The 14,980-nt window shown below is 54.2% G+C and overlaps 1 protein-coding gene across 5 annotated transcripts; it reads left to right on the forward strand.

Annotated features, from left to right (window-relative positions):
• The first annotated feature begins 752 nt into the window (after positions 1 to 752).
• LOC142051152 (uncharacterized) lies at positions 753 to 13,853 on the forward strand. 5 transcript variants are annotated; one of them, XM_075080336.1, is made up of 6 exons: positions 5,534 to 6,304; positions 8,873 to 8,944; positions 9,305 to 9,406; positions 10,458 to 10,565; positions 11,204 to 11,348; positions 11,986 to 12,500. In XM_075080336.1, the coding sequence occupies exons 1-6, from the start codon at positions 6,175 to 6,177 to the stop codon at positions 12,386 to 12,388; spliced, it is 960 nt and encodes a 319-aa protein (XP_074936437.1). In that variant the 5' UTR covers positions 5,534 to 6,174; the 3' UTR covers positions 12,389 to 12,500. The 5 variants fall into 5 exon arrangements, with proteins under 5 accessions (XP_074936435.1, XP_074936437.1, XP_074936432.1 ...); XM_075080334.1 differs by lacking the exons at positions 5,534 to 6,304; positions 11,204 to 11,348 and adding an exon at positions 753 to 1,744 and having other exon boundaries at positions 11,986 to 13,853; XM_075080331.1 differs by lacking the exon at positions 11,204 to 11,348 and having other exon boundaries at positions 11,986 to 13,853.
• Positions 13,854 to 14,980: the final 1,127 nt, after the last annotated feature.

Raw genomic sequence — 14,980 nt, forward strand, 5'->3', positions numbered from 1 at the left:
CGGTGTTTCAGCCGTCGCTGAACCTGCTTCCGTGGCACGGAGGCCTGCTCTGTTCAGACGCCGCCCTGCCACGGCCTGGCCTCCCGCCACCAGGCTTGGGGCGGCTGCACCCCGCTGGGGCCGGCAGTGCTGCAAGGTTTCGGGGGTGCTGCCTGGTGTGGGGAAAGGTGCCCGGTTTGGGGGTGTTTCTGCATTTGGCGGTTCCTTGTGGGCTTGGGGGACTCTTGGCAGGTTTAAGGTGTGCCCCTGGGCTTGGGGGTGTTTGTGGGTTTGGGGGTGTGCCTGGGTCTGCTGGTTGCTGCCAATTTTGGGGGAAACTTGAGGATTTGGGGGTGTTGCTGTGTGAGGTGCATGCTGCTAGGTCTGGTGGGTGCAGCCAGGTGTGGGGCGCCTCTGGATTTAGGGTTTGTTCCCGGACTGGGGCAATGCTACCAGGTCTAAGGGTTATTTTGGGTTTGGCGGCTGCCGCTGGGTTGACAGCAGCCTCTGTTCCGGTGGACACAAGCCCTGTCCCTGCAGCAGCGCCAGCAGTGCGTCTCGTAAGGCGCTGGGCACTGCTGTGGTCACGCTGCGCTCCCTGGCTGGTTGTTTCAGCAGCTGGGCCGCACGGCTGGCCTCCCTTGAGAGGCGCTGGGGTGCCACCCTCGGGTGGATTTCACTTGCTGTGTTTGAGGTGAAACTGTGTCTCTCATGTTCAGAGTGCTTTAGGATAGCACACACCATGCCGGCTGCTCCGCCTTGATAGTAAACAGTGTGTTTCTGTTTGTGGTTTCGTTGCGCCGTTCCTTCTTTTGAATCTCTGATGCGGATCACTCGGGGCCATTGGTGGAGGCTGGTTTTTGCACCGTGCCTGCTGTGTTGCTTGTCGGTGGTGCAGGAGGGGAGCCGGGCAGCGCTGCTCCACTGCTGCCCCACTGCTGCTTGCTGGGGTAGCCGTGGAGGAAAGAGGCTTTAGGAAGTCCCTTCCTAAGTCCAGCGGAAGCTCAAGAGGTTTTCTGCCAGTGGAGTTCCTGCTCTGGATGAGGTTGCTGCCAGGCACTGACTTTGTGCAGCCTGTGCTCCTGTTGACTTGCTGCTCTGTGTCACAGAGCGGTTTGTCAGGCAACCGTCTGGTGAACAAGGCTTCCGGTGGTGCTTCGCTGTGTGGATATTCCAAACCAGGAGAGGGGCGCAAGTTAACGTTTTTGGGGTGAGTTGAGCTTTTTAAGTTTTGGAGCTGACCGGTCCAGCAGAGTTGTGCTTAGGAAAGCACACACCTGGTATTTGAGGGCTTGTTGCACCCAGAAATAAAGCAGGCTGCATCAGTGTGACTCTAGGGATTGTTCTGCACAACGAAAGCTAAAGTGCGGCATACGTCATTAACTCCTGGGCTGTGGGTTAGGCTAGATGAGCCACATCGACAAGCCTTCCTACCTCAGCATCTTCTCTAGTGTGCTTAGGAGATGAAGCTGTGCCTTGCGGTTGAACTTGGTTTAAACCCAGACTCGACCATGAGTTATTAGTGAAAGCCTGATTGCTGGTAGTTTGATACTACAATTGTAATGTTAACAGGCAGAGAGAGAAGGATGCAGGAAGGAGGTGTGTGACTTCTGTGAACACCGACAGCACAAGCGTGTGTGACCCTAGGAATGCAGGGCACAGCAAAGCCTTTGCTTCTGATCCAGCCTATTGGTCTCAGAGGAGCTTCCTAAAGGACGAGAACGGCATGCTCATCTCCGCAGGATCCAGCAGTTCCGTGGGCCAGGTAAGCCTTGAGTCAAAGAACCAGCTGGAAGCAGCTGTCACTAATACGCAGCTGGAGGTGGTCAGTTCCTTTATCTCCCGTTACTAACATTCATGTCAGCGTAACGCAAAAGACCGGCATTTGTCACTTTCCTGGTGTGAAGCAGTGGCTAGATTTTATCTGCGTTTCTGTCCTCCTGGAACTGAGTGTTACTGTCAAGCGTGCTTGCCAGTCTTGATTGCTAATCTAAACTGTTAGTGAGGGCTCTCCTGGCAGAGAGCAGTGCTTGTGAGTGCATTTGGTGGCTCGCTTATGCAGAGGAGGCTCTTGGTGGTTTGTTAGAGAGAGGTCTTTGGTGGTCATGGTCAGGGAGTGCTGGAGAGCTCCTGGCACGGTTATAACGCCTTATGGGGTGGATGACACTGGGGATGCAGCCGGGGTCTGACCAAAAGACTCAGCAGTGGGATCTGCAGGGGGCTGAGCAGGGGACTCTCTGCAGGACCCTGGAGGGGATCCTTCTGGGGACTCTCCACAGGCCTGTCCTCTGAAGTCTCCTCTGCAGTCTCTGCAGAGCTCTCCTCAGAAGTGTCCAAGGGCAGCCAGGTGGGGAGGGCTGCCGCCATCCCACCCTGGTTCCCCTTGAGGTCCTGCAAGGGGGAGGCCGGCCCCCCTGAGAACGGTTCATCGTCCCCAGCATCACTGCTGCCAGGTGTTCCTCAGGACGCTTGCCCTCCGCTCCATAATCCAAGACATCGGGGACTTCACTGAAGGAGGCGGTGGTGGCAAGGCTGTCGGGGACATTGAGGAGGCTGGTTTCTCCAACCACCAGCATCACTGCTGCCAACTGCTCCACATCGCAGGTGCCCTCTGCCCTTTGCTCCAAGAGGTGGGGGAAGCTTGTTGATGGAGGTTGTCAAGTCGGGGATATCGGGGATTGTGGGGACACCATCCCCCAGCCCCACTGCCACCACTCGCTCTTTGGGGCAGCTGCTCTCTGCCACATACCCGGAGAGGTCGGGGAGCTCATCAAGGGCCTCGGCAGTCACGCTGGGACCACTGGTGGTCAGGACGGTGTCCTCACTGTCCCCTAGCTGTTCCACCACCACTTGGTCCTTGGGGCAGTTGCCCTCTGCCATGTACCTGCGAAGTCATGGAGCTCACTGAGGAAATTGGTGCTGGTGCGGCTGTTGGGCAAGTCTAGGAAATCAGGGGCGGTGTCCTCGCTGTCCCCCAGCCCCGCTGCCACCACTCTGTCATCGGGGCAGCCGCCCGCTGCCACGTACTCGGAGAGGTCAGGGAACTTGTGTAGGTAGGCAGCCAAACTGGGGCCGTCAGGGACACCAGGGACACGTCCTCACTGTCCATGGTGTCAAGCCAGGCGAGCGTCTCAGTGATGTCTACAGTGAAAGACTGCTCATCCTGAAACTGGAGCTTGTCCCCTGCCAGCTCAGGAAAGGCCTTGGTGAATGGCTCTGGCCCCAGCTCAGGCAGGTCAAATCAAGAATCAAGATATTTCAGCATTATTTACTGTCTGAAGTCCTCTTAGAAGCAGTGCCCTCTATTGCCCTGTGGACAGTATAATGTCATGACTGGCCTGACTGGTAATTTTCCTTTTCTTTCCTAGTACAAGGATGCATTTATGAAGGCAAATCCAGGGTACACGTGGCGGCCCACAACAAACCAACCTGTGAAAGCCCAGACATGCACTGTTACGAACAGGAAAAAGCTATGGGCCTTTGCTTCAGACTCTGCAAAAGGTTTACCAAGCCTGGGGAAAGCGACAAAAAGTGAAGGAATGCCACAGCGTAACTTTGGGACGGCAGGTGAGATTCCATCCCTGTTCCTCAGACGTAGCAGCCTTGTTTTGTTTGAGGGTGCGGCGTTGGAATCGAACTGCAAGACCGGTTTTCCTTACTGCACGTGGTGCTGCAGTGCCAATACCTTTCACGGCCCAAATTAAGTTGCCAAGACTCGAGTTAAACCTCTGCATAACAACCTAAAATTTTCCTCAGCACGGGATTGCTTTCAAGAGTCGAGGGCAGATATGTGGCACATCGTAACCCAAACCCCATTTGGGGTCCAGGTTGGATTGGGTTTTACTTCAGGCTTATCTGCTGTTAGAGATTTTCTTTTTTCAGGTCAAAAAGGAAAATGCTGATTATGTGCCTTCTTTTTCATAGAGTGTATTAATTTGCTGTTTACAGAAATCATGTACGGGTGTCTATGAAGTTGGAGGTGTTAACGTTCTTGCGGATGAATGTACCAGCGGAGCTAACTTTTTGTATTTAAATCCAGAGAAGCGCAATCCAATTTCACTGAAAACGTGCTCTTTTGCCCGTTATACTGGGGAGGCGTGAGTTCTAACTTCCAACTCAGGTCATCCTATGATTCTATGATTTAATGGATGTATCATCTTGGTACAATTTCTTTACAGGCTGACGTTTGATTAACATGTTTCTGGCTCATAAGAATAGTACAGCTAAGCTCTGTGTCCATTTGAATAAGGCTGTTGCTTTGGAAGAGTAATTTCTTTGTATTTGCATTTCAGAAGTGATGACTCTTTCTTGCACTGCTTCTCATAAGCATCCCTAAGCAGATCTTTAGGCACGTTATTTGAGCAGTTTGGGGTTAACTGCTTATTGTCACGCTGTTTGGTGGTTTGGGATTATTTCTCCAATAAGTATTTCTGTCACTTAGCAACCCTCAGTGTCTTCAAAACCTTTTGTTTTTTAGCTTCTAAGTAATTTTGTTATTCGGAATGGTAGCGTAAGTTACAGGTAGAGCAGTGTCCATAGCATCCCCAACACAAGGTGCTTGTGTATGTAGCCCCAAATCACCAGGTTAGTATTTTGTTGCACAAAACTCCTTTGCAGAGTTTAGAAAAAAAAAATCTGGTATTTTTGTGCTCTCTTCTTAGGCGATTGTCAAATACATTAAAATAGGTGCCAAACGATGTTTTCACCTTTTAATTTGATTTAAGCTGTCCGGGACTGTGAAGCATTAGGGTGTCCATCTTCTCTTAAAGCCTGCCTCGTGCTTCTGCCCCCTGGTATTTTGATTTGGTCGCTCATGCTCTTAGCTTGGAAGAAACACCCTTGAGGTCTTGACTTACCCTCCACACTCCTTGTTTCAGGTTTCCTCGAGTACTCGCCAGTCAGATGCGACTAATTCTATGGAAGCTTGTCAGAAGCTGTCATTGTTTCCGTTTGCAGAGGTGAGTTTCTTTGAAAAGGGTTGTCTTCCCCAGTATTTCCCTTTAAGAAGCATCTGATGTTCAGCCTGAAAGAGAAATCAAAGCTCTTTAATCTGGAGAAGAGAAGGCTGCGGGGAGACCATGTTGCAGCCTGTCAGTACTTAAAGGGGGACTATAGGAAAGATGGGGACAACCATTTTAGCAAGGCCTGCTTTGACAGGACAAGGGGTAATGGTTTTAAACTAAAGGAGAGTTGATTTAGAGTAGATATAAGGAAGACATTTTTTAGGAGGGTGGTGAAGCACTGGATCAGGTTGCCCGGAGAGGTGGTGGAAGCCTCTGAGCTCTGTTGTTGAGCCCGTTCTCTGTCCACCTCACCAGCCCACACTACCTTAGCTTGATCGTGAGGATGTTCTAGGAGACAGGGTTGAACACCTTAACGAAGTTGAGACAGACAACATCCGCTGCTCTCCCTTTGTCGACGCAGCCAGTCACGCCATCATAGAAGGCTGTCAGGTTGGTCAAGCATGATCTCCCCTTGGTGAACCCATGTTGACTGCTTCTGATAACCTTCTTGTCCTCTACATGCGTGGAGATGACCTCCAGGATGAACTGCTCCATCACCTTTCTGGGGCCGGAGGAGAGGCTGACTGGCCTATAGTTTCCCAGGTCCTCCTTCTTGCCCTTTTTGAAGAGTGGAGTGACATTTTCTTTCCTCCAGTCCTCGGGTGCCTCTTCTGTCCTCCATGACTTTTCAAAGATGATGGAGAGTGGCTTGGCAAGAACATCCGCCAGCTCCCTCAGCACTGGTGAGTGCATCCCATTGGGGACCATGGATTTGTGAGGATCCCGTCTGGCAATATTTTCCTCCTGTTTCTGCGTGTTGTTTCCGCACCTGAAGAACACGTGGCATCTGTTTCCTTTTGGCCCTTAACAGGATTCTGAGCAGAAAAGATCTCTGGCCCACGGAGGTCTCTCAGCAAGTTATGCACATGCGCAATTTCACGGGGCATGCTTTTGTTCTCCTCGCTCGTACCCGACGTACTTAATGCAGGAAAGGCCGTAGACACACATTCTTCTCTTCTTTTTTTATCCTTTCTTCTTGTTCAGAAGAGCTGGGAAGTTAATGGAAAGGTTTTCACTTACATTTAAAGTTTTCCAGGGAATATTCAAAATGTCTTTTGGATACCATTAGTCATCCAACATACAAAACTAAATGTCAGCTCCTCCCTTCTCCTACTGCTGAGATTTGCCAGGCATGCTTGACTGTGTACAGGCATCATTTTATCCTGAAAAGGAGGAGAAGGCAATGTTTCCCCTACCCTGGCTGTTCAAGGAGGATTACTTTGAAGATTTTTGTTCCCCTCTTTTGACATCTCTCGCTTCAGGTGAAGCTTACCTTCACGGTCTGGAGCAAAAATCGCTCAAACTATGTTTTCCTCATAGACTGGGTCTCTTTTGTTGTAGCTGCCATGGAAGGAGAGAATTCCTTCTTGCCCCGCCCCCCTTCTGAAGAGCACTGGAAAGAGAATGCAATACAGCTGTTCATCATTACATGCCACGGCAGTTACTTGGACAATTAAAGAGAAGCCCACCTCTATGCACACTTTGCATCAGCTGTTTGAGTTGTTACACGGGCAACGTGGCTTGTGCTAGCCGATGCCTAGAGAAAGAAAAAGCATCCCTGCAAACCTTGCTCTGGAGACCCCTGATTGCTGAGTGAGCAGCCACACTTCGGCGCATCACTGAATTGTGATATACCCCTTGCAAGCAATTAGTGAAAAACCTTATAAGGCAACTGCGGGTTAGTACTGCTTTGATGAATTTCCCTGCCTACCATGCTAATTTTTACCCAGGACCTTCCTTTGACTTTTCCAGCATGTTGCTATCTCTGACAACGTCAGCAGCTAACGGGTTAACAGAACCAAAGGAAATTGGGAAGGTTCTTGCGGTTGTGCCCTTTTCGTTATTTCATATTAATAAAAAGCAGCTGGAAGTTTTTACCCTTTACTTCCTCATCCCTTCCCAGTGCTGCTTCTGACTCCGTGTAACACTACAGACTTTGGTAATGTTGGTTCCCTGGAAGACCCTGTGGGCGAGTGTACGGGCCTGCTGAGCCCAGCCTTAGGACCAGACCCACTGGCCGTGGAGCTGGTGATGTTGGAGGTGTCAGAGGAGAGAGCTGGAGCAGGGTCTGGTCGCCGCGGCACGGCGGGACCCGCACCTCCGAGCTCACTCAGCACACTGACGTACCTGCTGTCCACCTGCATGGGAGAGCAGAACCGACCCTGGGCTGCTCTGCCAGGACGGTGGGATACAGCCCGTGGGAATCTGGAGAACGAGTGTACCTGTGAGGTCAGAGATGGCGCATTTGACTCATGAGCAAAAGCAAAAAAGGTGCATTGGTATTTCAAGCATTTAGCTTTAAGTACTGTACGTTGACACATATCGGCCGTCGGTGGCTCACCCTCCACGCTAATCTTTCAGTCTCTTGGACCAGTACGTTCCCAAAGCAGCCCTCGAGAAGACAGGCTGTGTTTTACTTAAATCAGAGCTAATTGATGCTTAATTAGTGAATCAGTTTCTTAACCCAGAAAGCCAAAAGGATAAAGAACTCTCCCTAAGCATCCTTCTCATCTCAAAGACAGAGACAGGTGTTTTTGAAATATATTCACACAATATTTATATACTATAGACACAGCACAAAATGTGCTGCTTGCTTTTTTAAAATCCCAAAGTACTGACTTTGTTGCTTTCTTGGAAAATTGAATTTTCAAAAGGCTGGGTTGGCCAATAAATTAGGAAGAAGTAAAACCAAGGTCAAGGTTAACAGTATGGGCGTGTAAAGAGAAAGAGGTTAAGCTGTGCGGACTGTCAACGAAGGGGAGGAACACCTTTGGAAAACAGCTAAATTTGTGCTGGCTGAAGGCAGCGGATCCCATTAAGGCCCCCGTGGAGTCTGACTCACAAGGATCTTCTCAGAGCATGTCAGATGACACCGCGGGTGCCCAGGGCGTGGCCGTGGGGGCGTGGATGTGTTGTGAGGTCACAGACCCCGGTGTGCCACGCCGTGTTGTGCAGTGCTGTGCCGCAGGCACCGCTCCAGCAGTGCCAGCTGTGGCAGCAGCGGCAGCAGCATGGTGCAGGCGCGGGGGGCCGTGGCCCCCACCCACCTATTTATCCTGCTCCTGATGGCCCTGCAAGCCTGGCAGGTCGGGGCTGCTCCGTGGCGAGCGTGGGGATTAGGTAGGTGGGCAGGCAAGGTCCAGCCCCAACCCTGGCAGCGTGGCACAGCACCCACGGCTGCTCGGGGTGACAGCGGGGCTGGGGTCGTGGTGGGGCAGGGCTGGGAGAGCAGCAGGGCCAGGCTCGGGCAGGTGAGTCGTGGCCAGGTCCACGGGCAGCTGGAGGCAGACGCTCCCCGGGGAGGCGCAGGGTTCCGTGGCCACTGCAGGGGCATTTTCCAGGTGAACGGTGGGGTCAGGAGCAGTGCCACGGGGTGAGAAGCTGCTGCTAGAGCTGGCCCTGTGCCGCCCTGCCCCAGGGCAGCCTTCCCCCAGCCTGCACGTTGGGGCCGGAGTGGCTGTGCAGAGGCCAGGCAATAGCCCGTGGGAGCGCTTCTCCTCCAGGCTGGTCACAGTCGTGCCGGGAGCCGTGGCTCTGCCGCTCCTGGCTGGGTCCTGGCTTTCAGCTTCAGGCACCTCTGTCCTTGGGAGATGCCCGCTTGGGAAGGTGGGAGCATTCCTGCTCTAGCCCTGCAGTGCTCTCCTTGGGTGAAGCCAGGTCCCCATGGGACACAGAGCCCCAGCCCACAGCCCGGGGCACGCTGCTCTTGAGGGGAGGGGAGGGACGAGTGCCATGGAGCAAGGCTGCGTTTGAACTGCATTCACTGCTGTTCAGAACTGAAGAAGTGCATTAAAATAGTTCATGGGAGCTTCTCTGTCCTGTGTTTACAGACATGGCTGGAGGCGATGGATATCCAGCTTCCCGTCTGGGTTCCCGGGCTGACACGCTGGGATATCGCATGGGTACGTCATGGCTTTTGACTTCCTTGGAGAGCTGCCAGCTCAGAGGCCAGACGTGAGCGAGACATCTCTTGCAGGCGTGACAATATAGGCCGTGTGCGCCACGTGGTTACACGATCCCCTCATACGTTCTCCTCTTCAGTTCTGACAGTGAATATCGCAATGTGTGATGGGAACTTCTTGTGGGGGTTTGGTTGCAGGTGTGGGTACAGGGAGGGCTTTTCCAGCTTCTGGGCTGGATCCCGCGCTGGAGCTCCCCTGGCATCGCAGGGGTGAGTAGTCAGTCTTGACTGGCTGCACAGACTAAGCACTCTGTTTCGGTATTTTATCAGAGAGAAATTTAACTGGCTACTTTCTGTTAAGGTCCCCAGAGAGCAAAGTATGAAGCTGAAAGAGGCAAATCTTCCCAGCGGTCATCAGAAGTCCTGAAGGAAATCCTGAAGGGCCTGGACAAGGAAGCACTTGGTGGGTATATATCACTCTTAAGCAGAAGACTTGGGAAGCTGAGGGTTTGATGCCTGTCTGGCCCAGCCGTAGCTACACAGCAGGAAGGGATTGATCAGAGCCTCACTGCGGTGACACTCAGTTTCACGCCTTGCAGGCGCTGGTGAGCCACAGAGTGGCCCAGAGCCTCTGCTGCCAGTTGTGGTTCAAGCTGAGCCCCAGGGACAGCTGCCCGCCCCAGTTATACCCCTAGCGGTCAGAGCTGGACTGGGCAGACGTTGGTATCCAGCTGTCAGGGATGGGCAGCGCTCACGCCTTGAATGCGTGAGGGACTTGCCGAGGAGCTGATTCCTGACAAGCCGCGAGAGGGCCGGCACCCTGCCAGTCAGCGGAGGGGAGAGTGCCCTTGGCCGGCACAGAGGGTGCGCAGGCAGCTTGGGGTCGCTGAGACCGGCAGACTTTGCCTGCGCTGCAGGCAGCCCCTGGCCAGGATGGGAGCAGCCCCAGCTTCACAGCCGGTCCAGCCCCGCTGTTCTCCTTGATGGGCGAGGACTCTGAGTGACACCCTGGAGTCAGGGACAGGTGGGAGCTGGGCAGGCAGCTTGAGGCGGGCCGCCCAACTTGAAGGCAGCTAAAATGAGGGGCTGTGAATTCAGTCTCGCATGGTTTGGCTGTCTGTTTCCAGTTGTGTTTTAGATAACTTGGCTGTGGTTTTCCTCTTGTCTTGGGGGACTGTGGGCTCTTCCCCGCCACACGTGAAAGTGCCCAGAACATGGTTGCAAGAGCTTGCGGTTCAGTCCACCACGTGTGCCTGATAGCCTTACCGTGTGATGGAGTTGGCATGGTGGGACGTGCTTCTCAGAAGGGCTCTTTCCACGGCTGAACTTGCTACGGCATCTTCCTGCCCTCTCTGCAGGGAGTCGTGTACCATCGTCCTGCCCTTTGCCCGAAATGCGCTCAGTGGAATGTGAACAAGATGGCATGCAATCCCCTAGCCTTTCAGCAGGTTGGGATTTGCTGTCTGTTTACATCTAATTATGTCTAATGAAACTGACCCGCTTTCTTTCTAAAGAGATGGACCGTGAGACTGCGGAGAGTGAGGCGCTTCAGGAAGCAGGCAGTCACGCGGTGCCAGTCTCTGGTGACAGAAGAGGGGCAATTCAGTCAGTGGAGGTGCCAGGTAATTGCTGTCCTTTGGTCATCCAGGGCCACAGGTCAAAATCTCTGGGTGTCTGCAGGCTCTTCCCCGAGTTCTCGCTACTGCACACCATGTCAGCAGCCAAACTCTTAGCAGAGAGCAAGTGTTCTAAAAGAAGGCAGGAGCAGCTCTGAGAGGATGACTCCCATCTCTGGGGTGTGAAGGTTATTGCCGTCAGTGTGCCAGAGACACGCTCGCTCGTAACCCTCTGCTGATGGCCTCATGAGTGTTCCCAAAGGGTCAGAGTGAGCCCCCAGGCAGCAGCTCTAGCAAGCCTTGCAAGGCGGAGGTGGGTGAGCGCAAAGGAAATTGTGTGCAGACGTGAAGGATCACCAAGAAGGGGGAGCAAACCCGTGACACTGGGAAAACTGGACTATGGGCATGCCAGAGCGTAAGCAAAGCTGCGAGGAGAAAGAGAGGCTCCAGAGTGTGTTGATTTGCAACGACCTTGGGAGCTTCCTTTGCTTCTCCTGAAGCCAAGGAAATGTGGCAGCCCCAGGATGTTCCGTGGCTCAGAGATGCTACCAAAGCGAGAATGAGCATTTCCTGGCAATGTCAGGCCTCCTGTGAGATGAGCAGTAGTGTGCAGGACACACTAACACACCGAATCATTCCTCCAGGCGTGGATGGCACGAGAAACACAAATGCTATGGATCCAAAAGATTTCCAGAAGTACTGCATAGAAGGCGCCGTGGCGGTCGTGGGCTCCATACTGCTTGGGATGGTTTTCTGTTGTGTGATCCGCCTGTGGAGGAAGAGAAGGCGGTGAGTTGGTGGCGGGGGGCAGGTGCAGCCAAACTGCTGCGTTAGATGGCTGCTGTTAGCCATGAAGCATTTTGAGGTAGGGTATTCTGGCGTGCCGAGTTAGTTACTGGCCAAACAGGACTGAGGTTTCTGCTGTGAGGTGTTTTAACTGTCCTCTCAACCCATGGGCCCTCTTTTCTGCAACCTGTCCTCACTGTTGCAAGTATTAGTTAAAAGTGACCCTGCCTGGACAAGAGCAGACCCAGCAACAGACGTAGGCAGAGCAAAGTCAGGCAGGAAAACAAAGAGGGATGACGTTGCCGCAGAAAGTGAGAACTGCAATAGCGACATCTCCCTGCCAGGGAACCCAGCAGCAGAAATCACCCTGTGAGGTGATGCTGTAATTTCCAGATGTTCACCTTGGCCAGGGTATCCCAGCAAGCCACACTGTGGTGAGCAACCTTCCCAGCTCTCAGCTCATGGGAGCAGAGCCCCAGCCGAGGGGTGCGGGGCGCCCCGTTTTCTGCACAGAGCTCTCTGTGCCCACAGCTCCCACGTGCAGCCGGGTGCCCCCATGCCATGGGGCGCGCAGCTCTGCCCCGCCACCCGCCCAGCACCGCAGCCGTGGCGGGGCCTCAGCAGCCTCCTCTCTCCGCAGGCGCCTCGCCGCAGCTTCGAGAGCCCGGCCCGACACCAGCAGCTGCCCCTCACACCCGGACACCTGGACTGCCCACCCCAGCACCTCCAAGAGCTGGACCCAACACCAGCAGCCGTCACGTGTGCCTGGAAAAGCGGCCCACCAGCTATGGAGCAGTGGCGGGGAACCAGCCTCCACCAGCCCGGACGGCCGCCCGGCCCGCCCGCCTCCGCCCCGGCCCAAATGGCTGTCCAGCTCAGCCAGCCAGGTGTTGCGGGACCGGCCCAGCACCCTCCGGGCCCCGGAGAAACGGCAACCACCCCCTCGCCCCCCAAGCCCATTTCTCCAGCCCTCCTGCAAGGGCCTGGGGCAGTCCCGCCAGGATATGGATTTGGGGAGCGACGGTGAACGCGAGGGCCAATAGGGGAGTGACGACAAATACAATTTCCTTCGATGACAAGGTCACGGACCTAGTTGGCCAAGAGAAGCCAGCTGATGTGATCTTTCTGGATTTCAGTAAAGCTTTTGATACTGTCTCTCACAGTCTCCTCCTGGGCAAAATGTCCAGCACACAGCTGGATAAACGCGTAACGCGGTGGGTGAGCAATTGGCTGGGGGGTCGGGCTCAAAGGGTTCTAGTCGATGGGGTTACATGGGGCTGGTGGCCAGTCACTAGCGGGGTTCCACAGGGATCCATCTTGGGGCCGGTACTCTTTAATCTCATTGTAAATGACTTGGATGCAGGACTTGAAGGAACGCTGATTAAGTTTGCTGACGACAAAATTGGGAGGAGCTGTTGACACTCCCGAGGGCAGAGAGGCCCTTCAGAGGGATCTGGACAGACTGGAGAGCTGGGCAACCACCAACCATATGAAGTTGAACAAGGCCAAGTGCTGGGTTTTGCACCTGGGGCATGGCAACCCTGGATGTACAGCCAGCGTGGGGAATGAGAGGCCGGAGAGCAGCTCTGCGGGGAGGGACCCGGGGGTTCTGGTCGACGGCAAGTTGAACACGAGGCAAGAGCGTGCCCTGGCAGGCAAGAGGGCCAACCATGTCTTGGGGTGCATCAAGCCCTGCGTTGCAGCCATGGAGAGAGGGGATTGTCCCGCTCTGCTCTGCGCTGGTGCGGCCTCACCTCGAGCGCTGGGTGCAGTTTTGGTTGCCGCAGTACATGAAGGATATAAAGTTACTGGAGAGTGTCCGGAGGAGGGCCATGGAGTTGGTGAAGGGTTTAGAGGAGAAGCTGTACAAGGAGCAGCTGAAGTCCCTTGGTTTGTTCAGCCTGGAGAAGAGGAGACTAAGGGGAGACCTCATCACGGTCTGCAGCTTCCTCACAAGGGCAGGAAGAGGGGCAGGCGCTGATCTCTTCTCTCTGGTGACCCACGATAGGCCTGAGGGAATGGCAGGAAGATGTGCCAGGGGAGGTTTACGTTGGCCCACGGTGTCAATAAACCACGGCGCGGCAGAAAGCTGCTATCAAGCCGTAACGGAGACAGCGTCTGTTCTGGTTCGGGCTGGGATGGAGTTAATTTTCTTCCTAGCAGCCCATACGGTGCCGAGTTTTGGATTTGTAACCAAACCGGTGTTTCAGCCATCGCTGAACCTGCTTCCGTGGCACGGAGGCCTGCTCTGTTCAGACGCCGCCCTGCCACGGCCTGGCCTCCCGCCACCAGGCTTGGGGCGGCTGCACCCCGCTGGGGCCGGCAGTGCTGCAAGGTTTCGGGGGTGCTGCCTGGTGTGGGGAAAGGTGCCCGGTTTGGGGGTGTTTCTGCATTTGGCGGTTCCTTGTGGGCTTGGGGGACTCTTGGCAGGTTTAAGGTGTGCCCCTGGGCTTGGGGGTGTTTGTGGGTTTGGAGGCTGCCGACAGGTTTTGGGGGGTGTGCCTGGGTCTGCTGGTTGCTGCCAATCTTGGGGGAAACTTGAGGATTTGGGGGTGTTGCTGTGTGAGGTGCATGCTGCTGGGTCTGGTGGGTGCAGCCAGGTGTGGGGCGCCTCTGGATTTAGGGTTTGTTCCCGGACTGGGGCAATGCTACCAGGTCTAAGGGTTATTTTGGGTTTGGCGGCTGCCGCTGGGTTGACAGCAGCCTCTGTTCTGGTGGACACAAGCCCTGTCCCTGCAGCAGCGCCAGCAGTGCGTCTCGTAAGGCGCTGGGCACTGCTGTGGTCACGCTGCGCTCCCTGGCTGGTTGTTTCAGCAGCTGGGCCGCACGGCTGGCCTCCCTTGAGAGGCGCTGGGGTGCCACCCTCGGGTGGATTTCACTTGCTGTGTTTGAGGTGAAACTGTGTCTCTCATGTTCAGAGTGCTTTAGGATAGCACACACCATGCCGGCTGCTCCGCCTTGGTAGTAAACAGTGTGTTTCTGTTTGTGGTTTCGTTGCGCCGTTCCTTCTTTTGAATCTCTGATGCGGATCACTCGGGGCCATTGGTGGAGGCTGGTTTTTGCACCGTGCCTGCTGTGTTGCTTGTCGGTGGTGCAGGAGGGGAGCCGGGCAGCGCTGCTCCACTGCTGCCCCACTGCTGCTTGCTGGGGTAGCCGTGGAGGAAAGAGGCTTTAGGAAGTCCCTTCCTAAGTCCAGCGGAAGCTCAAGAGGTTTTCTGCCAGTGGAGTTCCTGCTCTGGATGAGGTTGCTGCCAGGCACTGACTTTGTGCAGCCTGTGCTCCTGTTGACTTGCTGCTCTGTGTCACAAAGCGGTTTGTCAGGCTTTTTTGGTTTCTGGTCCTTTCCATATAAGGCTATATTGGTCCAGTCCATATAAGGCTATATTTTTCCGGTCCATATAAGGCTGTATTGGTCCGGTCCATATAAGGCTATATTTTTCAAGTCCATATAAGGCTATATTGGTCCTTTCCATATAAGGCTATACTTTTCCGGTCCATATAAGGCTAGATTGGTCCGGTCCATATAAGGCTATATTTTTCAAGTCCATATAAGGCTATATTGGTCCGGTCCATATAAGGCTATATTTTTCTGGTCCATATAAGGCTATATTTTTCTGGTCCATATAAGGCTATAT

This window comes from Phalacrocorax aristotelis, unplaced genomic scaffold (genome assembly GCF_949628215.1).
Source record: "Phalacrocorax aristotelis unplaced genomic scaffold, bGulAri2.1 scaffold_111, whole genome shotgun sequence".
In the NCBI taxonomy this organism is placed as follows: Eukaryota; Metazoa; Chordata; class Aves; order Suliformes; family Phalacrocoracidae; genus Phalacrocorax; species Phalacrocorax aristotelis.